The sequence below is a fragment of the Lichenostomus cassidix genome, chromosome 6, assembly GCF_008360975.1.
Source record: "Lichenostomus cassidix isolate B80296 chromosome 6, HeHo_3.0, whole genome shotgun sequence".
Lineage (NCBI taxonomy): Eukaryota > Metazoa > Chordata > Aves > Passeriformes > Meliphagidae > Lichenostomus > Lichenostomus cassidix.
The window spans coordinates 4,167,915-4,190,103 of record NC_139487.1 but is presented as its reverse complement, the minus strand read 5'-3'; the positions used below and the strand labels follow the sequence as shown (position 1 = coordinate 4,190,103).

General features: G+C 42.1%; 2 protein-coding genes across 6 annotated transcripts in view; both read left to right on the top strand.

The window, feature by feature from the left end:
• The window catches only part of PLEKHA1 (pleckstrin homology domain containing A1), a 31,213-nt gene extending 18,410 nt beyond the window's left edge, over positions 1 to 12,803 (top strand). For 2 of the 4 annotated variants that reach the window (XM_085064664.1, XM_085064665.1), the window contains exons 6-12: positions 1,466 to 1,597; positions 2,436 to 2,579; positions 3,499 to 3,567; positions 5,718 to 5,782; positions 6,511 to 6,574; positions 6,909 to 6,998; positions 10,270 to 12,803. In XM_085064664.1, coding sequence (XP_084920790.1) covers positions 1,466 to 1,597; positions 2,436 to 2,579; positions 3,499 to 3,567; positions 5,718 to 5,782; positions 6,511 to 6,574; positions 6,909 to 6,998; positions 10,270 to 10,590 — 885 coding nt within the window. In that variant the 3' untranslated portion in view covers positions 10,591 to 12,803. Of the gene's footprint in view, positions 1 to 1,465; positions 1,598 to 2,435; positions 2,580 to 3,498; positions 3,568 to 5,717; positions 5,783 to 6,510; positions 6,575 to 6,908; positions 6,999 to 8,111; positions 8,183 to 10,269 lie in introns of all 4 variants that reach the window. The other 2 variants (XM_085064667.1, XM_085064666.1) reach the window with 2 other exon arrangements.
• Positions 12,804 to 17,962: 5,159 nt separating this feature from the next.
• HTRA1 (HtrA serine peptidase 1) overlaps positions 17,963 to 22,189 on the top strand; it is a 31,215-nt gene continuing 26,988 nt past the window's right edge. The window contains exon 1 of one of the 2 annotated variants that reach the window (XM_085064663.1): positions 17,963 to 18,465. In XM_085064663.1, the coding sequence (XP_084920789.1) occupies positions 18,003 to 18,465 (463 nt within the window). In that variant the 5' untranslated portion in view covers positions 17,963 to 18,002. The remainder of the gene's footprint in view (positions 18,466 to 22,189) is intronic. The other variant, XM_085064662.1, reaches the window with a different exon arrangement.

Here is a 22,189-nt window from a genome sequence, read left to right as displayed (position 1 = left end):
GAAGGAACAAGCCTTTGAACCATTCATCTGTTCACAGCTCGAGTACGGTATTAAGTACGGCCAATTATTTAATCAAATAATTAAGATCACTCAATTATTCATTTTAATAGGAGCATTACTTGCTGCAGACTGTAATCCTCCACGATTCATTGCATGTTTTAGTCCTCCTGAGTGCTGATAATGTCAGAACGATTGTGAACCTCTGCAGCACAGCACACTGTGTACCTATTTTTGAGTGCTGTTTGCAAATGCCTTCGTGTGAGGAGGTGGCTGTGGGCTTGGGCTGCAGCATTTTCAGTAGGAGTTTGTGACAGCTGAAGCACTTGCCCACCAAACTGTAGCTACAAGCCTGAAACAGCCTGGAAAGGCTGAGGCTCATGAGTGTCTTGTCCTTCAGTGCTGGACTTGGCTGGGGATGGAGTCACTGGCAAAGGGGTGGCCAGCAGGACACTGTCCTAGGCTGACATCTGTGCTCTCAGCACTGTCTGTACTTCCCTGCAGGCTGTATTTTGTAAAATAAGCAGTCCTGGGCACAGGAACTTGAATCACAAACTATAAAGTAGCTTTGGTTTGTTGTCTAGATCAGTTCAATTCCAAGTTCTGAATGTGTCACTGTCTTGGATGGACAATTTGTGTGTCCTTTCTGAAGGAGTTTGGATGTCTTCTATAAATACCCAGTAGGTTGCTGGGTGGGGTGTTTGGGTGTGAGACTTGATCTCTTGTTGAAGTCACTTCAGATCTGCTATATTAATATTAGAGGTGAAAGGAGATTAGAAATGAAAATGTCTTAGGTAGTCAGTACATTTCTTAGGTTAAAGAAGTTTACTCAGAAACTTGAGTAAACACTGTAGATCAAAACACTTATAAGGAAATCAAATTCCTGTGGAGTTCTGATGGCTTTAGTTCCACATTTGAGAGAATTATCTAATAGTTATTGATAGTTAGAAGTATGTAACTTCTAAGAAGGCGTGGTCATTTTGGACAGAATCTAGCAATAAATGTGTGATTAACAGGAGCATAACACACACTCTTCATGCCAAGTCCAGGTGAGGACAAATGTCACACTGGTCAGACACCCTGTGGGACCAAAGTCCCAGTGTTTGTGGCCTTGCTGTGCTGGCTCTGCAGGCACTGGGCTGTCTCCACTTCTTACCAAAACTGAATGCAGCTGAAAAATAAAGAACCAATTCTTCTATAAATTAGCAGTGCTTCTCAAAGATCAAGTGAAGCCCTTTATGGTAAAGCTTGCAACTCATTTCATCCAGTGAAATGTCGTTTTTGGCACCAGTTTTCTCTTGAGAGAAAACATACAAGAAGCACACAACAGTTTCTTGTGTAAGCCATTTCTAGCCTTTTACAATTAGTGAACATTTATTAAATCCTGCTGAAAATGCCTCAGAATTCTTGAATAATGCTTAGGGCTTTTTTTGTGAAACTGATGTCAGTTCTCACATTCCAATTGCAGGTACCAAAGCAGTCTGATCCTCTCTGTCAGATGGATAATGCAAATCGTCAAGCTGAAAGCCCAGGTGGAAAGAAGCAAGTCTCTTACAGGACAGAAATTGTTGGAGGTGTTCCCATCATTACACCCACACAGGTAATGCCCTCCAAACAAATATATGCACCTTTTATTCACCTTTTATTTGCATCTTTTATTCACAGTGAGTGGGGGGTTCTGAGGATTTTATTCCCTTTATACAAGATGTTAAAGAATTGCATGAGTTTGGTTTTTTTTTTGCTGACACATATCTGTTAGTACGCTGAAATAATATTTTTTTGTCTGTGTGAAATTAATTGTCGGTGTTAACAGTGATGAAGTTCTGCCCCTTTAACAGAAAAAAAGTGGAAAAAAGTTGCTAGGAAAAGTGGGCAAAAAGGTTTGAGAGGCTGGACAAGCTTATGGAAGTAGAATCTATGCAGTGCTAAAGATAGAACTAAATCTGTTGCTGAAAGTTTCCTGAGCTGAAAATAGTTACAGATTAGATGAATATCCTGTAAATGACATGTACACTCCCAAACTGCATTGAGCAAGTTGGTAAATTCTGATGTCTTGTAGTCCTAGAATTAACTTTTTGTTTGCTGTAGCCACCTCTAATGTTTTGCCCTTAAAGTCATTTTAGAAGTTTGCACTAAATACATGAATGAGTTTAAATCTGTACCATTTTTTTACTGAGTGTTTGTCAATATTATTTGAAAGTACTCAGCACTTTAATAGTTTAGTTTCTAAGAGGAGCTGTCAAGTACTCAGCCCATGGTGAATCTCAGTTGTCTGGAAATAAGTTATATTTTGTTCTTTCAAATTGGAAATGGAATTTGTGAGCATGGGATAATATATTCTTATTTTGTCTTATTATAGCTAGTATAGTTATTCCTTGACCTTTAGAAAAAAAAAATCCTGCGAGTATTCTGAACTTTCCTGCTTTTTTTTTTTTTAGAAAGAAGAAGTTAGTGAGGGTGGTGAAGGGGCTGACAGGAATTATTTGAAGCGGTCACAAAGTCACCTTCCTTATTTTGCTGCTAAGCATCCCCCAGATAATGCCATTATCAAAGCTGGTTACTGTGTAAAACAAGGAGCAGTGGTAAGTATTGTGCAAAACAAAAGACAATCACCAGTAATTTTATTACTACTGACAATAATAAGGATAAGTAAAGTTAAAACTTATCCTCCAGCAGCGCTTAATTTATATCTGCATTGCTTCTCTTCAGTGTGATGTTGGTGAAGATATTTCAGAGAGGCAAAGTGTGGGGACTTTCACATTGTGGTTAATATCTGCAGCTGGAATTCTCCTGCTCCACATTTTGTAGAGATCCTTATTTTCCTTATTAAAAGCATCTGAATTAGGACAGAAGTTCAGTGCCTGCTTTTTAAATCAGTACAATGTTTACAAAAAGCTGATTTTTCAGTTCAGAGGAAGAATTGTACAGCTTATCAGATTGATTAGCACAAGTGGAACTATTCATGTGATGCCTTGCTAGAAGAAGGAACAGATAGTTCAGATTAAGCAAGATACACATCTTTTGAGTTCTCAGACTTGTTTTATCTTGGATTATGAAGCTTCTTTTTGTGACATGCCTTTTTTAGTTAAAAATAAACTAGAAATCTGTAATGTGTTGTCTTTTCATTTTTTCCACAGAATATTTCTGCTGCTGAGTTTCTACAATGTGAATAAACCTTATAATAGAAAATAGTAGCTTAAAGAATTTTTAATTTTTCCAGTTTTCAAAAAAAACTATTGAATTGTGCACAGTTGTGCATAATTATGTTGGGGGCACTAAAGACACATACACACCACACATTAAAATATAATTATTATGAACTGCAATGAATACATTATTTAAATTAATAGTTATTAATAAATAGGAATTACACAATATCATATACTATAAATAAAAATTAGAATTATACATACAGTTCAATATATGCATAATACATGACATGTAAGTGTATTTTATTTTATATATAAAATGTATAAATGTCTGTTTCTTTTCCCTTAACAGATGAAGAACTGGAAGAGAAGATACTTTCAGCTAGATGAAAACACAATAGGATATTTCAAGTCTGAACTGGTAAGTTTCTAAGTTTCCAATTGTGTGTTTATTTTCCAGTGATAGTGGCAAGAAAATCTGAAGGCATATGCTTGGGTTTGAAAAAATGTTCTGTGCTTCTCCTGCAGCTCTTGAGTCTGTACTGTAATAATTTTCCGTGACTGGGAAGGGGAAAAAAAATTAATGGAGCAACTGTTAATTTGTACATCAGTCTGTTTGGGAACCTGCCTGTAGGGCACTGAAGAACAGCAATAAAATATACTCTACAGTCACCCTGATTTTTGTATTTGTACTTCGTCATTTTGCACTCTCATGTAATTAACTGTGTTGTTGAAATAGCTGATCGCTGTGGGAGAGACAAAACTGTCATCTTGCAATTCTTCATTTAAAGTTAGAATTATGTTTTATCATACAGATGATGGGATCTTTTCCCACACACTTGTTTCACCAGGGCAGCCAAGATTGAAAAAAAACACCTGATTTTCTGTTCAGCAGCAACACTTGCAGAGTTTCTTTTAGTTTCTTGACCTTTCTTCTTCCCTCGTGACTCTGGCATTTTTGACTGATTTTGACCCGATGTTAAGTGCCATCAGGCTTCATTTAAAAATTAAATAACTGATTCTGAAGGCAATTAAGTGTGGGATTCCTTTTTTAGGAAAACAGACTAAGTGTGAGAAAATCTGTACCTAAGGAATGAAGCCTGAGTTGTAGAGTATTATAAATTAAGGGGAGTATAATTTACAGGCCATACCTAAGGTGTAAAATGTCAAGAGCCCAAATTTCAGGCTGTTTCTGAAGTGAATTTTGATTTAATTTCTAATGAGGGCAACTCCAACAGTAGCAGGAGTTTGATCTTGCATCATTATCTTTGTTAAGCTGTCAGCATAACAATTCTGACTCACTGCCTGTGAGAAGCCCTCTATTTTTATTTAAAAAAACAAACCTGAGTGCAGATTGCTCACAAACAAGTTCTAACTCAGTGAAGAATTGTACTGTGGGAGAGAATAATAGAAAGATGGTAGAAATGCCTGCATTTTTAGAATTTCACAGTGGTCCTTCAGCCCATGTCAGTCAGGTAGACAGTATGAGACTCTGAAAATGATCACTTCTGAGTCGAGGTTTTCCCTCCCAAGAGGTATCTATATTCCAAAGATGATCTTGCAGTTCACAATTTATTTGTTACTTTGCAAATTTGTTATAATGGATGACTGAATCTAAGAACAACAGAGAGTGGATAAGAGGAGCACAGTAACTGAAAACATTGGGTTTTAAACTCTACATGTAATCTGCTGTAAAGAAAAATGATCTAATGAAAACTGCACTTGGAGGATGGTGACATTTGGGTGACATTTGCTGTTTGTTCAGCATAAATCTCCTAAGTATCTTTTATAGAAATGGTAGAGGAAGTCATTCCAGAGCTGAAAGTTTTTGTTTTATCTGGAAGTTGTAGCCAACTGAAGCAATCCATTGTAACTTGGCTTAAAGAAAACACAGTAGGAGGTAAAATAAGTTGTTGTTTGTTTGTGGTTTACTGCAACAACCACCGGAAAATAAGAGTATGTGTGACATTATATTGTCATGGGAAATGTGAAAGTGTTTCTGTTTAAATGTTCTCACCTTTTTCCTGTTGTGTAAAACTTTAACAGTTAAATTTGTTATGGTAACAGAATCTCCCTATGCTTCTGGAGTACTTGCTCTTTTACAGGTGTTACAGGACTGGTTTCTCTGTATTATTTTTAATCGTATTAAGTATAGGATACAGTTAATCTTACTTAAAGCCATACCATGCAGTCCAATTAACAAAGCACCTATGGTAGCATTTCATAGCAAATTAATGTGATCACAGTTTTACTGAAATGTTGGCTTGATCAGAGTCAATTGTCTGCTCTGGTTAGTGGAAGAGGACAGGGGAGGTTGTCTTCATTATGGGATGGAATTAATGTTTTGGTGGGGTTTACTTCTTGATTTGTCCTCTTCATTGCAAGTGCCATGGTTGGTTTAATACTTAAAGCAAATGAAATTTTGGTTGACACCACCTTTTTCATAAGTGACTGCTTTGAAAGTCTCATTTATGTAAGCTGCTGTGACTGCTGCTGTCAGCTGTGCTGGCCTCTTGCTTTCTGTTCTAGTTGTTAGATGCACTGTACTAAAACGTGATTGTCCTTTTTCAGGAAAAGGAACCTCTCAGGGTTATACCACTTAAGGAGGTCCATAAAGTTCAGGAATGCAAACAGAGGTGAGGAGGGAAGCACTGATGCTATTCCATGGGATGGAATTACCTGCTTGGTCACAGCCAGGCTGCTCATTGGAGGACTGTTTAGTAACTTCACTTGATGTGTGCACTTGGGGTTCTCTCTCTTCCTGGGACAGAGTTTTGTGCATAAAATGGGGTTTGAGGGTTCTGTATTAATGTGTTTCAAACTTTAGTCAAGGGCAGAGCAAAGGAATATCATGGAAGCAAGAGTCAAAGGTGCATGGGTGCTGTCTGATTTGCGGCAGCAATTTTAGGAGTCTCTTCGGCTTATATAATCTCTAAACCTTTAGAGGACATTAAGTCATGTTAGATGGCTGAATCTGGATGAAAACACTCTTCATCCTACAGTTTCCCTCCTTCCAAATGGCAAGATACTAAGGAATAATTGCTTTTGTAGTAGTCCATGGATATTGATTTTTAAAATTATTTTGAGCAGGCTACTTACAGAAATTTGGCTAGAATGATAAATATTTTAAAACCTAACATGTGATTTAGAATGTTCCTATTAAAAATATTTGTAGTAGCATGTGTGCCACTGGTAAACTAAAGAGTCTTAGGGCTAAAATTAGTAAAAAACCAATAGTAGAGTGATAAAGAAATGCAAAAGTCAGACAGCAACTGCTCTGATTCTCTACCAGTCCTACAGTCTTGTTAAAATTCAGTGGGAAGGTTGTACTTGCTTTTGAAGTATTTTTGTATTTCATTTGCAGTGATATAATGATGAGAGACAATCTCTTTGAAATTGTAACAACTTCTCGAACCTTTTATGTGCAGGTAATTTCTTTTTTTAAACTTTGGGCAAACCCAAGAGACTGCCAGAGTTAAATACAACTTTGACAGTGAAATAGCAGCACTTCTTCACTTTGACTATGCCATGATTTTCAGGGGCAATGTGATCTTCAGGATATTTTATTTATTGCTTTATATAGCTGCATACATTTAATAGTAACCTCAGAGTAAGACCTTAAGAAATGTCTGGGTTAAGAAATAAAGTCAGTGTGGGTTTCAGTAGGAGACTAAACAGCAGGGTTAGGCTGTTGTGCTGCTGCAGGTGGTGGGGCAGTGGGGAAGCTGAGAGCTGCTGGTGAATGTGGTGTTGTTCCTGCAGGCTGACAGTCCCGAGGACATGCACAGCTGGATCAAGGCCATTTCTGGGGCCATCGTAGCACAGCGAGGACCTGGCAGATCAGCAGCTTCCGTATGTCATCTGCGCCTCAGAGGAGATGCCATTAGCTCATGTTCACTTGTGCCATTCAGTTCTGACTGGATTTTTCCTTTCCTCTCTCCTGTTCTCCAGTAACACGGCCTCTTTGCATGAACTTCCATTCAGACTGGCGTCAAATACTTTGTGGTTTTAATTGACCTCTGACTTTAGTCCTACCTGTGACTTTCTGTGCATTGTTTGTCTTGAACAAGTAGATAATGCAGTGCTAACCTAGAGAAGTTCAGCCTGATCTCTGTCACTACTACTAGTTTGGGAGTTAAACTAAAACTTTCTAATTCCTGTGAGGTGTTTCTGCTAATAGCCATGTTTTGCTATCAAATGACAATATCCTGATTTGTTTATAACAACTCACACTACTAAACTGTCATTCTCTGCTGCTGATAGTTTATTGCATATGCAGAAACATGAAAATTTCAAGTAACTAAGAGATCTGTGCTTGCATGAATTAGTTCTTGCTGTTGGAAATGCAGTGAGAACAGCATCTTGCAGTACAGAACTGGGGCACTGTGACAAGTGTTAATATTTCTGAAGCCACGTGGATGCCAGGATTTCATACCTGATTGCATTTAAACCATGCTAGGTGTTTAGTCCAAAGGTCCTTAACTTGTGGAAAGTAGTGGAAGTTACTCTGGTGTCACAGTGTCTCCAAGTGTGGTCAGGTTTAGCTCATGGAATACTTCACAGTTCAGGTGTTGCATGCTATGGTTTTTGTTTTCTGACTCTGGGATGTTTTGTAAGAAACTGAATATATCATTACCCCCATAATCTGAAATCTAATAATGTAAACCTGGCTTTTGATTACACATTTGCATTGATACCATGTTTCTGGTAACTCAGCCTAAGCTCTCAACTAATTTTTGGGAGCTGCTTTATGCTTTTAAGTAAAGTTCCTGTTACAAATTTTCTCTTTCTGGGGGCAATGAAAATACGCAGGGAAGTCTTCTTTCTGTATGCTTTTTTCTGTGTGTGTGGGGCTAACCAAGCAATGTGGCTCTGACTGTCTGCATCACTTCTTGTTCCCTCTGTTGTCCTCTCTCCCTCCCCAAGTCCAGGTGACTCTAATCTTAGCTTTGCACTGTGTTCCAGATGCGGCAGGCCAGAAGGCTGTCGAATCCTTGTATACAGAGGTATACATCAAGAACTGGTGAATGCAGCACGTATGTGGGCTCTCATGGAAACTTGCCTTCTTAACAGAGGGCTAGGACTAGACACTAATTTGCACTGTGAAACAAACTAAAAAATAATGCTACCTGTTGTCATTACCATTACTGAAAACTAACTCATCAATAATATCGTTCACTTGCAGGTTTGCACTGTTTTTTCTTGCTTTTAAAACGATTGGAAATTAAAAATGCCAAAACCACTGCTTCTTACTTCAAAGCATAGTAAATATTTAATCATAAGTGATGTGCTGTCACTTTAATAGGAAAGTACTAAAGCTAATTTGCATGAGAGTTCATATTTCCATTTTACTTTACATTTGTTTTGAAACTGCGCTAAAGCAAGATTTAATTGAAGCTACCCACGAACTAATACAGATGAGTGCACACAGAACATGCACGTTGCAGCCCTAGGATTTGGAAGGGTCTACAGTAGCCTGATTTGCATGGCTTATAAGGTCTCTGCATGAAATGATTAGTTCAAACCTAGAAGCATTAGAATGTATAATGGACCCACTGTTCAAAGCAGTGCACCTGAGGAGTAGTGCAGCAGCACAGTCTCTGAACTGTGAAATTACAGCCAATGTGGGTAGTCAAATCTGAGTATTCCTTCAGGGCAGCTTAGCAAAAACTCATAGAGATCTTGTCCTAATATCCCTTTTGTCCTATTTGGTGAACTAAAATTATTAGTAATGAGAAGAATAAGTAAATCACTGAATCATAAGTTCTCCTAAAGCAAATGTTTTTTCTTAAAGTGGAGTATCAAGTCAGGTTTGTAATAAGGCAGTGTAAATAATGTGAAGTACTTCAGTGAAATTGAACACCAAACTTAAATCCAAAAAAGTTGCACAGCTTCACCCAGTAATGTTAAACTCATTTATATAAAGAAATACGGTAGTTCTTGGCAGAATCCATTTTGATTAAATTTATTAATTGGTATGTCATAAAAATGTCTTAACATTCAAAAAGAAACACGAAAAACTACTGTGGAAAAAGAGTTTTCAACTTAGGATGTATTTTTGCATCTTGGACACACATCTGTGATGGTTTTTTGGTTGTTTTTTTTTGCTAACAAATGTGCTTGAGACATGCCTTGATTTGTGTGTGCACATGGGTTGGCAGATTCCTTCAGTTCCTGGACTAACACTGGTGATGGCAGAACTGGCAGCAGCTGCAGCTCCTAATGCACACACAGCTCACTGCAACATCACACAGCACTTGGATCAGAGCATTCCAAACCCAGCACTGCTCAGGGATTTGAGACATCCAGACAGAACTGAGAGATGCAGTGCAGAACCCAAGGAACTTCTTGTTCCTGTTCTGGAGGTCAGGCTATCCTAGGACATCCAAATGGCATTCTGTGCCTGTGCTTCAGACAACTAAATCATTTCTAGGTAGTCTGGGAACTTGTTTCTGTCAGTAAGTAAATGGTGAAAGATTATTGTCACAGTTCTGTAAAGATCAGAATAATGATAATAAACACAAAACAATAACCTGACCATTGGAAGGACTAGCTTATATATCAGTTTCTTTTCTAAGTTGTTAACTGTGGAAATTTTTATGTAGTCTTGATAGTACAAAATTTTTGTTTGGTCCCTGGGACAAATTGGGGAGATTTGGTATCCCAAGAAGAGGGAACACTAAAATGTGCATTACTTCAGGATTTAGGGTACAAGTGCTTGATGTGTATGAACAGGTCTGAATACATTTTTCCCTTGGAAAGATGTGACTTTCAATGGCCTTTAAAGCATTTCTCTTCAAACGGTTATTTAACATGTTAGTAAAATGAGGAGCCTCAATTTGCTGGACTATATTATAAAGTCTAGAGAGGTGCTGTGCTTGATTTAAGGAATTTAATTTCATTAAAGGCAGCAGCTGATGTTGCTGTCCCATCCTGCTGTGAGCTCCCACTCAGTAAAGCAGTGCCTCGAGAAAGCACCTGCCTCCTGCTGCCGTGGCTGATGCTTCGCTTTGTGTATTTCCCGTCTCGATATTTTTTGTTTGTTCTGAGTGTGAAATCTGCACCTGCATCTTTCCAGCGTGACATCAGCACCTTCACCTGACACATTCCCTTCTTTTTCCAGGAGCATCCCGAGTCTTCTTCCGAACCCGGCCATGCTGTCCGTCCAGCCGCAGCCAGCTCACATTCCACAGCCCCTCACGGCAGCCCTCTGGTCCCAAACCCTCACCCCAAACACCCTGCCTTGGCGAAGCGAGGATTTCACGAGTCTTTTACCAAGGCCAAGCCAGGGAGCTACAAGATCCAGGCTGTCTCTCCAAGAGAATCAACTTCCAAAGTGACTGATCGGGGCCCCTGGGAACCCCGGAGCAAAAATGGCACTCAGGAACAGGATCCTGGCCTTGTGGATCTGGATGATGCAAGCCTTCCAGTTAGTGATGTGTAGGGATGGAAGTGTTTGGAGAATGATCCATTTGTTCGGTCCTTTAATTTCCTTGCTCAGACTTTGAACCAAAGAAAATTCCAGGAAATGAGAACAAAAATAAAAAACAAAAACACAAAACCGGAGCACTGCTGTTATATATATGTATGTGTGTGTTCTGTGCACACATGGGTATATATAATGTGTTTGTGTGTTGCCTTTCAGCTGAGGGTCAGAAATGGACCTTAGGCATTTTCTCAAAGCCTGATAGTAAATTACTTACTAGGGAGGGGCCAAACTGCACAGTTTAGGAAAAAAACCAACCCAAAACATATTAAAAAAACAACAAAAAAAGTACTTCTGCAAGTAAGCAAGGTACCAGCAACTTCTAATTCCTAATCTGGCAGATTTACATTTGGAACTAATGCTCTGTTGTGGAGAACTTATTGCCAACAAATGTGATTATTTAATTTCATCTTAAACTACAGTAAGATTTTAGGCATAGATGAGAATTTTTTTCTCTCTGTGACTTTCAGATACCAGGAAATGCACAAAATGTTTCCTCTGTTCTTTAGGATCAACAGTGTCAACTGATTTGTTATCAGAACAAGAATTCTGAACTCCCTTGGAATTCTAGTTATGGTGCTGTAAAATTTCCACTAAAATAATATTTTGAATAGTCAGCCTATTTTTAATGCACTCCTAAAGGTGGGTTATAACTTTTTGCACATTTGGATTTCCATGGACTGCATGCAGTGTTTTGGAGGGGGGAGAAGAGAATTTGGACTTTGGAATTTGGACACTTTAGATCTTTTGAACTAAGTAGGGTTTATGTTGTGTTACATTAGGCCTTGCAGCAATTATGTTTTCTTAAATGTTTAAATGTATTGTTTGGTTACTGTTTTGAGAATGGTTTCCCTTCCCAGTGCTTTGTGAGCAGTTCTTGTTTCTGTATTGATCAGTGGAAGAGCTCGTTGTTTCGTTTTGTTGTTATTGGTACTGAACTGTTCCTAGTCCTGCAGTCGTGGCCTATAACTTTTGGTGCACTAAGAATCTGAAGTGCCTGTGTTTTCTCTCACATTGTTGAAACACTTTTGGGTTAGTGATGTACACAAACCATTCTTACTGGGTTTGAGCGTTGGCTTGGAGTTGCTCTGGATAGCATAGTTTGAAACAGAAGGCTTATGCCAGGGGTACCAGTGTTCTGCTGTTGCACCCACTGCTGTGCAATATGTGTTCCTAAAAAGTGAGTATTTGTTGTTTGTGTACATTGTGTTATGGGGCATCAGTGATGCCAGCGAGGAGAACCTTTACATTTCAACTATTGGATTAGATGGTGTGTACTTTTCATCATTTTTGGAAAAAACTATGTTTGCTTTAATCCCAACCCCACAAATATCTCATGCTGCTGCTTACTGTGATCCCAATTGTCCAGCTTTGTGAGACTTCCTTTGTCTACTGGAACCTAAGATACATATCAGTCAAGTCCATCTTCTCTCCAACTTCCAAACTGACTTCCTGCTTGAGAGATATGGATGGCTCTACCACAGCAATTTGTTGATCCCAGGATAGAACAATTGGTGTCATGTAAGAATGGAATATAATTAATTTCAAAACCTTAAATTATATCAGCACCTTCTTTTGGTTTTGGTTTATTTTTTTTTTAATCCATAAGCTAACTAACCACTGTCTTAATGCAGTGGTGTCTGTAAATTACTGGTTTTGTTTGACACATTAGATATATGTGAAAACTAGCACAGAATTGGAAGTTACTGTAAATGTCTGTACTAGTATTGTAGGTTTTAATTTCTATAAAAATAAACCAATAGCTCTTTAAAAGCTTATTTTTTCACAAGTACATTCTGTGTGGAAGACACTTTGCATTGTAATATTTTTACTGTAGTCTAACATCTGAAATCACTTGCTCTGGTACAGCTTTCACACTGCATGGTCATTTTATTATATTTTGGTATTGGCAATTTTACACATTGGGTGGAGGTAAAGCAGCTCCATTATGGGACTTACAAAAAGAGGGAAAAAGAGAAAAATGAAAAAAGAAAAGAACTACTGTTGTAGTTCGGTAGCATAGGGAAATATTTGTGGTTGGTCACTGTCAGGGTCTCCTATTTATCAGTACTTTTATAAATCTATGAAAATTGTTAAATTATTTTAGAAACAGTGCTGTAAATATGTCACATTTAAATTGTCAATAAATCAGTTTGGGTAACTTAAAATAATATCTGGTTGAGTTTCTTTGGACCACGTTAAATATCTGAGCAGAGCAATATATTCCTTTTCAGCAGGTAAGATACGAGATTTTCCTTTTTCCAGCTATAACATCTCTAATTCTTCAAATTTATCACATTTTGTAGCCCAAGAGTGAAGTTGAACAGACTGAGCTGATTTTCTTGTGCTGTTCTCACTTTCTTCTGTGGAAGTTTTACATGTTATGTGAGGCATATCGATCAGATCTCTTTTGCAATAAAGGGAGGAAAGAGGTGATGCAGAGTAATACGAAGTTAAAATTTGCAAACATTGGGGCATCATCTGAAGGGGGGAAAAAAAACACTCCAGGGGAAGAAAATGTAACATACATTTTTCTGGCTTTATACCAGTGTATCAAAAAGCATTTCTGAGAGAGAAGCTTTCCTGCAATACAGACCCTGCACAGTTTATTTCCTCTTCAGTGAAGGGCAGATTCCACTGCCACCAGCTGGCTGTGTGCTCTGTCACTTCACTGAGGAGGGAATCAAATTATTCTGTGTGGCTACAGATCTAAACCCACTGTATTAAAATAAAATATTTACAGGAAATGGAGCTGCTGACTCTGCAGTGCACATTCCTGGAGGCAGCTGCTGAGGGGTGATGCTTCAGGGTATAGTTTAATGAAGTGGAATATTCCTTAACCTCGTGGAGTAACAGGATGTCAGCACCACCTAGGGGTCACACTTCAACTTTAAAAATCAGTGAAGTCTAGTATTTGCTTTTGAAGTGTATTTCATACATAAAAACTGATCTGGAGACTCCACTTGTTAAGTCACTGGACTGTTCCAGGTTGGTGTGGTTTGAGGGGTTTTTTTTGTGTGTGTTTGTTTGTTTGTTTTAATTTCTGCTCTTTTTTAGACTATATTTTTTAGGTTATATATACACATATATATACACACATATATGCAATAATTTTTTTAGGTTTTGTCGTATTATAATGGATGGAGGAATTATAGAGTGCAACTAGTATGTGCACTCAGAAGGTGTGGAACAGAAATATTCCTGTTTTAACAGTTCCATATTAAATAGATGTGGGAGAGAGGGAAGAAATGAAAGAGAGGGATATGTGGATAGGGAATTTTAGTCTAAAGGTTGAAATTCAAAATATGAAGTGCTCTGTGCTATGTGTAGTTTTACCTTTTATCAGTTTCATGTAATGTATTAATAATCATCTGTATTTTGGAGAACAACCTATAAACTACTTGATGCTCCAAGCTAGTGAGCTGCTGAAGTACTTCGGAGGTCTTCCAGTGAAATACTGAAGGCAGCTCTCTGGAAAATCAGCCCTGAATCCTCTCTGTGAGTTGTGTCTGCCTGGATTTTTCCCTTCCCTGCAACTTTGTAGGGAAAGAAACTGGCACTCCTTTGAGAAGGCACTACTAATGGTGTGGTAGCAGCTGAGCACCACTCTTCAAAGTGTCACTTTTGACGCTGTAATTAGGGATTTGCATTTCAAACGAGTGGAACTTTGCATATCACCATGGACAGTGAGCACACCTGGTAAGAATTCCAACCACTCTGTCGCACTGCATTCTGCTGCTCACAGGGCACGTCGGGCACCTGAGTCACGGCTCTTCTCCACAGATGGCTGTCAGCTGCGAGTTCGCAGAGGGCTGACTTTGTTTTCTGTAAATTACAAAGTTTCAACACTTGTTTGACAGTCTGCGGTGTAATTCGTGCGCTCCTGCTTGTAGCTTTGCCCTCTGCAGGAAGGAAATGCCACCTCACCACAAAGACGCACTTGGTGCGGATTAGCAATTGTTCCTTGGGACTGGCGCTTGGGTTCATGTCAGGCTTTACAAAAGACACCCTGATGGTTCATTTAGTTTGTAAATTATGCCAGCAGTTAATGCTTGTCAAGCATCAGGGCTAGATTGTATCAGGGAAAGAACGTGGAGTTTTAAATTCCCTGGGTTGCGGCCATTCTCTTTCAAAGCAATGGCATTTTTTTCACTATGTAGCAATGAATCCAGAGCATGTTTTTTAAAAGGTTTTTTTTTTTTTCCTGTAAGTTTTTGTAAGACTTCTCTTGTTATGTTAAAGTAGAGAAGTCATGGGTTTTTGGGAGGTGGGAGTGGAGATGTTAGTTTTTTTTTCCCTAGAAAAACTGAGAGGAAGCCATTAAGGAATGAAGCAAAGTTAAAATAATGAAGCAAACAGAATAAACCTAGTGGAGCTTTCTGCAAAGTCCAAGATGTTGGATTTTGCTCAGACTAATAGTCAGCATTCCAGCCTTCCCAAATCTCCTTCATCCTCTTTTCTGGCCGGGACCCTTCCAGACCCAGACTTTACCCCTTTCTCTCCGGCCAAGTGCACTCTTTTTTCATCCTTTACTTGCTTCTCACCCTTTAATGTGTGTCCAGATGCTCCGGGGGTCACCTTGCAGGGCAGAGCTGGATGGCTCAGCATCCCTGGATCGCTGATGCTATCATCCAAACTTCCATACCTCTAGGAGAATTTCCAGCGTGTGATCTCTAGGTGGAGCCTCCTATCACCCAATTCCATTTGGAAAGTGAGAGATGAAATATTTTCCCATCGAGTCTCCGGAGTGTGTTTTTCACACCACGTTTTGGTTTGAAATGGCCTTTCTGGTGGCAAATGTCTGCTGACTTGGAGAGCTGTTCTGTGTCAAACAGGTGGGGGAGAAATAATAATTGCTGGGTTTGCAGTGCTTCTCAGCTCTAAGGCACTTTTGCACAGATCACACAGACAATTAACAAATCTATTTTCCAGTAAGCTAATTTATTAACCTCCCCAAAGCCTTAGTTATTCTGGAAAGCAAGGTGTTAATTTTCAGGCGTTTGTGTACCTACATGAAAACTATAAAATTAATATAATAAAATATTATATTTTTAATCCTCAATAGAAGATTTGCATTCTTACCAAAAAGAGCTGCAAGCTGATAGTGCTGGCTGACTTGTTAAAAAAAAAAAAATTGTACACCTTTGCTCTCTAGAACAACCACTATCAAAGGCTACCAAGATAAAAGAGAGGCACAACCATCCATAGAGAGAGGATGACAGAACCTGGAGCTTTCCCACTGCAAGGAATCTTTTCCTGCCTGTGGAGATAAGGCTCCAGAGGCTTTGAGCAGTAAATTATCTGACCACAGCAATGGGATAGGAAAGCAGAGAGCCTTTCTGGGCTGGGGAGGATGAAACCCCACAATAATTCACTGATCTTTGAATATTTTGTTCCTGTTTCCACATAGGAGTTTATGAGATCTGTTCTGAACCTGTTTTTTTGGGTTTTACTGGGTTGGTTGGGTTTTTTTGGTGTGGGTGTGTGTGGGTTTGTTTTTTTTTTTTGTTTTGGGTCTTTTTTTGTTTGATGGGGTTTTTTGTTTGTTTTTTTACTAAAAGCCATTCATCTTTCCTTAAAGACTTGTCTTTATTTTAAAAGGGGCAAAACCCAAACCAAACCAAAAAACCCCAACCTCATAAAACCCCAAAGCCTATTAAAAGTGGCCAATAAGCAATGGATAAGTAATTAACAACTTGGAAATAGTTTACCATGGTGTCTCTCCATATATGTATACATATATACATACATTAAAACTATTTGAACATGTAAACATTTTCAAGCTTTTTCTTTGACTTTTTAACACAAATTATTTCAATATTACAGCAGTTTCCTGTGAATTGTTCCATTTTGCTATTTGGGTCACTTCTAAAATCAGCTAATTCTCCTGAAAACTCTTTTCTTGCAGAGAGTAGAAGTTATTGGAAAACAGCAGCTGTAAATGTTCACATCGGAACTTTACCAGGGGACACTGGAATATACATGGTTTCCCACCTTCAGGTACTAACCAAGCAGTTGGGTAAGTTTTGCACACAGTTTGATAAGTTTTTATGATGTTCCCTGCAACAATTTGAATTCTGGCTCTTGGGATGCTGCTCCTACCTGCTCAAGTGGTTTGCTGTTAAACTTTCCTAGGAGAAAAGACTTGGAGCGTTTCTGTACTAATGTAGTTGCTGACAAGCTCAACTCCTCGGTCGCAGCTCATCTAACACTTAACAGCATTTCATCTTGCCTAATGGGTTGTAAAGTTCATTAGCTGCTTGGTTATCGGCGCCTGATAAAGGTACACTTAAATAATTATAGATTGGGAGTCAGTTCAAAAGTTTAATCGGCTTGTAATTAAAAAAAAAAAAAAAATTGGCTTTGCTCGGTTTCCAGCTCCGTTAAACCGTTCCCTCGCAGCTTTGGCAGGGATGCCCTGTCCGTCGGAGGGCACTTGTGAGTAATTAAAGCGCCTTTCCGAGCACCTTGCGTGTGCCCAAAGAGCAGATGGCAGAGAGGCCGCTGTCCATAGGTTCTGGCCGTTGCCCAGCTGCCGGATAAATGGGATCAGCCTGCTCGTGGGATGCTGGAAAACGACTTTTTTTTTTTTTTTTTCTATTATTATTTCGGTTGATGAACCTTCTGCTAATTGCTGGTATCCACCTCGCCCTGCGGCTCTGAGCATCTCGGGTGGAGCGCGGGGGCGAGCGGAAGGTTCGGGAGCATCCTTCCTCCCATCCCTCGGGTACCGCCAGCTCCTTCCCGAGCCGGGAGTGTCCCAGGTCGCCGTGTGCGGGAATACCGGCCATTCCCGGTGGGGATGCCTGAGATTTGCATACATTTCCATCCAATGTATGTCTCGCTTCACTCTTTCTCCTACAGAGCCGGCTGTCGGCCCCGCGCTCCCTCCATGCCCTTATCAGCTTCAAACCTTATCTGCGTTTACTTGGGATTGCTCTCCCCTAATTCCTGAGGTGGCCAAGCGTTCAGCCCCGCTTCCCTTGTTTGCAGGAGCAATTATCAGTCTGATCTTAATCTCCTGTCGCGATTTCGGTGCTTTCACCGCCAAGTTTCCCCGCTGCGACCGGGGCCGTGCGACCGGAATAGCCAAGGCGGCAGGGACAGGGTGTCACTGTTCTGGGGACGGGGTGTCACTGTCCCGGGGGGGATGTCGCTGTCCTGGGAGGGTTGTCATTGTCCTAGGGGGAATGTCACTGTCCCCGGGGGCTGTCGCTGTCCCGGGGGTGTCGCTGTCCCGGGGGCGGTGTGGGGTGTCCCAGCCGGGGGGGGCAGTGCCCGCGGTCCCGCCCCGCCCCGCCGCGTCTCGCCTTAAAGCGGCCGCCCGGCCCCCGGCGCTCTCACCGCGCTCGCCGCCCCTCGCCGCCGCGATGCCGCTGCGGTGCTGGACGCTGCTGCTGGCGGCCCTGCTGCCCTCCGCGCTGCCCTCGCTGCTGGCCGCCCCGCCGCCCGCCTGCCCCGAGCGCTGCGATCGCTCCCGCTGCCCGGCGCTGCCCTCCTCCTGCCCCGGCGGGCCCGTGCTGGACGCCTGCGGCTGCTGCCGGGTGTGCGGCGCCGAGGAGGGCGAGCCGTGCGGGGGTCCGGGGAGCTCCGGGCCGCCCTGCGGAGAGGGGCTGCAGTGCGTGGTGCCGCCCGGAGCCGGCGTGCCCTCCTCGGCCACGGTGCGCAAGCGGGCGGCCGCGGGGCGCTGCCAGTGCTCCAGCAGCGAGCCCGTGTGCGGCAGCGACGAGGTGACCTACGCCAGCCCCTGCCAGCTGCGCGCCGCCAGCCGCCGCGCCGAGCGCCTCCGCCAGCCGCCCATCATCGCCATCCAGCGCGGAGCCTGCGGCCAGGGTAAGCACGGCGTGGGGATGGAAGGCCAGGAGGGTCGGTTCGGCCCCATCATCCCCATCCCGGCTCGGGTCGCGGCTCCCCGGCCGTGCGGGGAGGAGCGCAGACAAGGCTTGGCCGCGGCTCAACCTGGGCGCTCCAGCTCGGCGAGAAACTGGAGCAGGAATGCGGTTTGGCCGCGGCTGCCGAGTGCCGGGGGGGGAACAAAACCCTTATATCCGACTTAACTTATCTCCCACCCAGGAGGGGTGATGCCGGGCTCGAAACTGGGGGAAACTTGTGCAAACTCCCAGAAGCGGGCGCGGATGCGGAGCCGGGCTCGGCTGTGCGGCTGCAGCAAAGTTTGGAGAAGTAACTCGAACGGGCTCCCGTCCCGGCGCTTTGTCACCGGGAAATGCCCCGGGGAATAAAGCCAGGAATGCAGGAGCCGTTCAGATGTGATGGAGCAAAGGGGTGGGCAGAGCAGGCTGCTGCCTGCCTTGGCCCGGCTGAGCAGATGAGCTCTGATTATTAATAATAGACTTGCTGGAAAGAGGGAACCCTGTAACAGCGCGTTAAGCTCACTCTAGAGTTTTTAGTTTGTTTTTCTTGGGGTGCTTTGAGGATGGAGATGGCCGCCGATAAGTAACAATGCGTGGCATTTTTCCTTCAGCATTCTTTAGCCGTCGGTGTAGTCAAATCGAATGTAATGCGAGTACTGAGCGCTGCAGGACGGATGCAAATGATTTGGAAGCGGTATAAAAAGGCATTTCTGGGTTACGAAACTGTGGCTCAGCAGCTGCAAGTGTTTGGTCCTGCAGGAGCGGAGAGTGCAGGATGTGACACACGGCGAGGCAGAACGTGCTGGGATAAGCAGGGGATGATCGATGATGGTCACAAGGTGCAGCCCCTAATACAGGCTGGATTAAACCCCATAAGCCAAGGCTGTGTATCACGTCCAAGCTTTCAGCACCATTAGGTGTAAAATGTGTGAAAATTAGCATGAATTCTTTATTTCTGAAGTGGTAGTCACCTTTTAGTAAGCCGGTGCTGTTTCAGTGGGAATTGATTCTTTTGGTACAGGTTGCATCATTTCTGGCCTTCTTTCTTTTAAAACACACCTTTTTCTACGTTTAGCCATCATCTCTGCAGCAGAAAAACGTTCCTATGTATAGTGGCTATGTGTTCAGCTTGGGCAAAATCCCCATCCTGTTACAGATCGAGCTCACAGCTTGGGTATCAACACAATCAATTTTTTGTACCCCTGGTTGTCCCCTCGGTGTCAAAGCCGTGTTGTGCTCCATGGGGCGCTGCTGGCATTTGCTGACATTGGAGACAATTAAACCTTTCACACCACAGTTTCCTGATGCCCAGGACAAGACAATGCCTTGTGATTTTTATTCTCGATTCATGAAACCAATATTGTTTTCTCAGGCTTTTCTGCTGAACGTTTGCAGAACTGGGGCTGTGTTTGAGCTGGGGGCAGTATGTGCTGCTGGTGGGGGTACAGAAAATGCTGCACAGAGACCCTGTCTGGGAAAGCTCTGCTGCTGTAGATCCATCAGGAGTAATTCCAGACAATCATTTTGCCCTGTTGCACCTCTGGGACAAAAAAGAAAGTGCTGGAGAATCCAACCAGTAGCACACATTTATCCCTAGATGAGAGCAAACATTGCTACCAGCAAAGCTTTTTTTCATATGTAAAGAACCTGAAATAGAAAGGGATGGAGAGCAGACTGCAAAGTGCTTGAATTGATGTTTTGAAAAAACATTGCCTAATATTTGGCTCCTTAGAGTAGTTAATTTTTAATTTTGTTTTGGGTTCATCATCAGGAGTGCTTTTTCTACTAGAGATTGAGTTGTCTTTGGTAACACACCCATAGAAATAATTTGGTCAATACAACGCAATAGCCCAGGGAAACAAGGAGTTTGGGATGTAGAGAAAGCATTTAGAAATCCCTTTTGGTTGTTGTTTTTCATCTTCACACCACTTTAGTGCCTGGTCAAGTACAATATTGTATATATTGCCTAAAGTAAAGTAGAACTTTTTGCCATCTTCAACTCTCACATCCTCCAGTCCACTCCTGGTGCTGTTTTTTGTCCTTCAGTGATTCCCAGGCAATCTCTTCAAACACCAGCAGTGTTTGGAAGGATGCAGTAGAGGCAGGAGCAGGTTGCTCTGGGTCTGTGTGCATAAGGGGGATGATTCCCCATGCAAAATGAGCCTTCAAATCCCTTTCCATGGAGAACATGAGAGATGTTGCCAGAGGATGTTCATGCCTGCAGAGCCCATACTGGTACAGCTCAGTGTGAAAGAGCAAATGCACAGAGAGAAGGTAAATGTCCTCTGGGCAGAAACTGTGGCTGTGCAGGAGCATCCCACACCAGGAGAGAGGTTGGTGCCACAAGACCTCAGTGTTCAGTGGTGAGGTTCAGCATGCTGGCAGGATGTTTTCTTTTTCTTCTGCAAATATGTTTTGGGTGCTCTTAAATCTCTCCTGCTGACCAAGGAAAGAAGGCTCAGCACACAACTTAAACCAGGCTTTCTTCCCTTCCTCGTTTTTCCCACAAGCTCTGGCAGGTGTTTTGGGACAGTGTGCTCCTCTCTCCATGTTGTGCTCTTCACACTGTAAAATATAAACTAACCTGAGGTTGTCCTTTCCTCATTAACCCGAGGAAGGAGAACATTCCTTGTGGTTGCTCTCAATTTCTAGCTATGTTCTGCCTGGTTTTGAGCTGCTTTAATATGTTTTCATATTTTTATTAGGCTTACTATGTCTAATGTGGTATCCCAGTGACCTCAGCAGTGCTCAGCTCGCTGGCATCTGTCACAGGTGGCTCACACTTCTGTCCCAGGCATGCTCAACACCATGATGTCATATCTGGGGTTTGGTGGGAGCTCTGATGGTTTAGATTAAACAGGTTGATTGCTTGGGGGAAGGCAGAGGTGAGGTTAGGGGTAATTCTCACTCTAGAAAGCTGAGAATCACCAACAGACACAGAGCTTTGCTGCTTCTCTTGACATTATTTCACAGTTCTAAGACAGGGAGGGTGAAGCAAAAAAATCACTCAAACTCAGTTTCTTGCAGAGTGGCTGACTTCGTGTTTTGAAATGCACCAGGCAAAACTGCATCCAAGTGACTCTGTGTAATTCTCTGGCAGGAGAAAAGGAGCTCTGCGGTCAATAACCCATTTGTCATTAACTGAGCCCTTCAAAAACAGCGTAAGAGTGAGCTCAGTGCAGCAGAGGATGGGAAGGAGATGGAGCTGCCTGCACTCCTGTCTGTGGTGCTGATAGTGCTAATGGGCTGGCAGTGCTGAGCCTTGCAGGAATGAACAATCAGGGCAGGCAGAGAAACTCAGCCGGGAAAGCTGTGAGGGTTGGGAACTCAGCCAGATATTTATCAAGAGGGAAGTTGATACTGTTGTTATGAACAAGGCTTTCAGCTGTTTCCCCGAAGATAATAACAGGCACATGGTGGTGTTTTTATTATTATTATTTGTGTGCTGAAGAAGTGTTGGGAGACCTTGGCAGGTTATTTGGCACGTGCCAAGTCTATTAAAATTGACCCAGGAGGGGCAGGTTTTGAGGGTCTGGGTGCACAAATGAGCATTCCAGTGCTGTTAAATGTCATCTCTCTCCCTCAGTCGCTGTTTGGGTGGTCTGAACATCCTTCTTTTCTGATTTTTCCTCAGTCTATTTTGCAGCAGCAGGAGAAGGGGGGCAGGGAGGGAGGGAGGGAGAGAA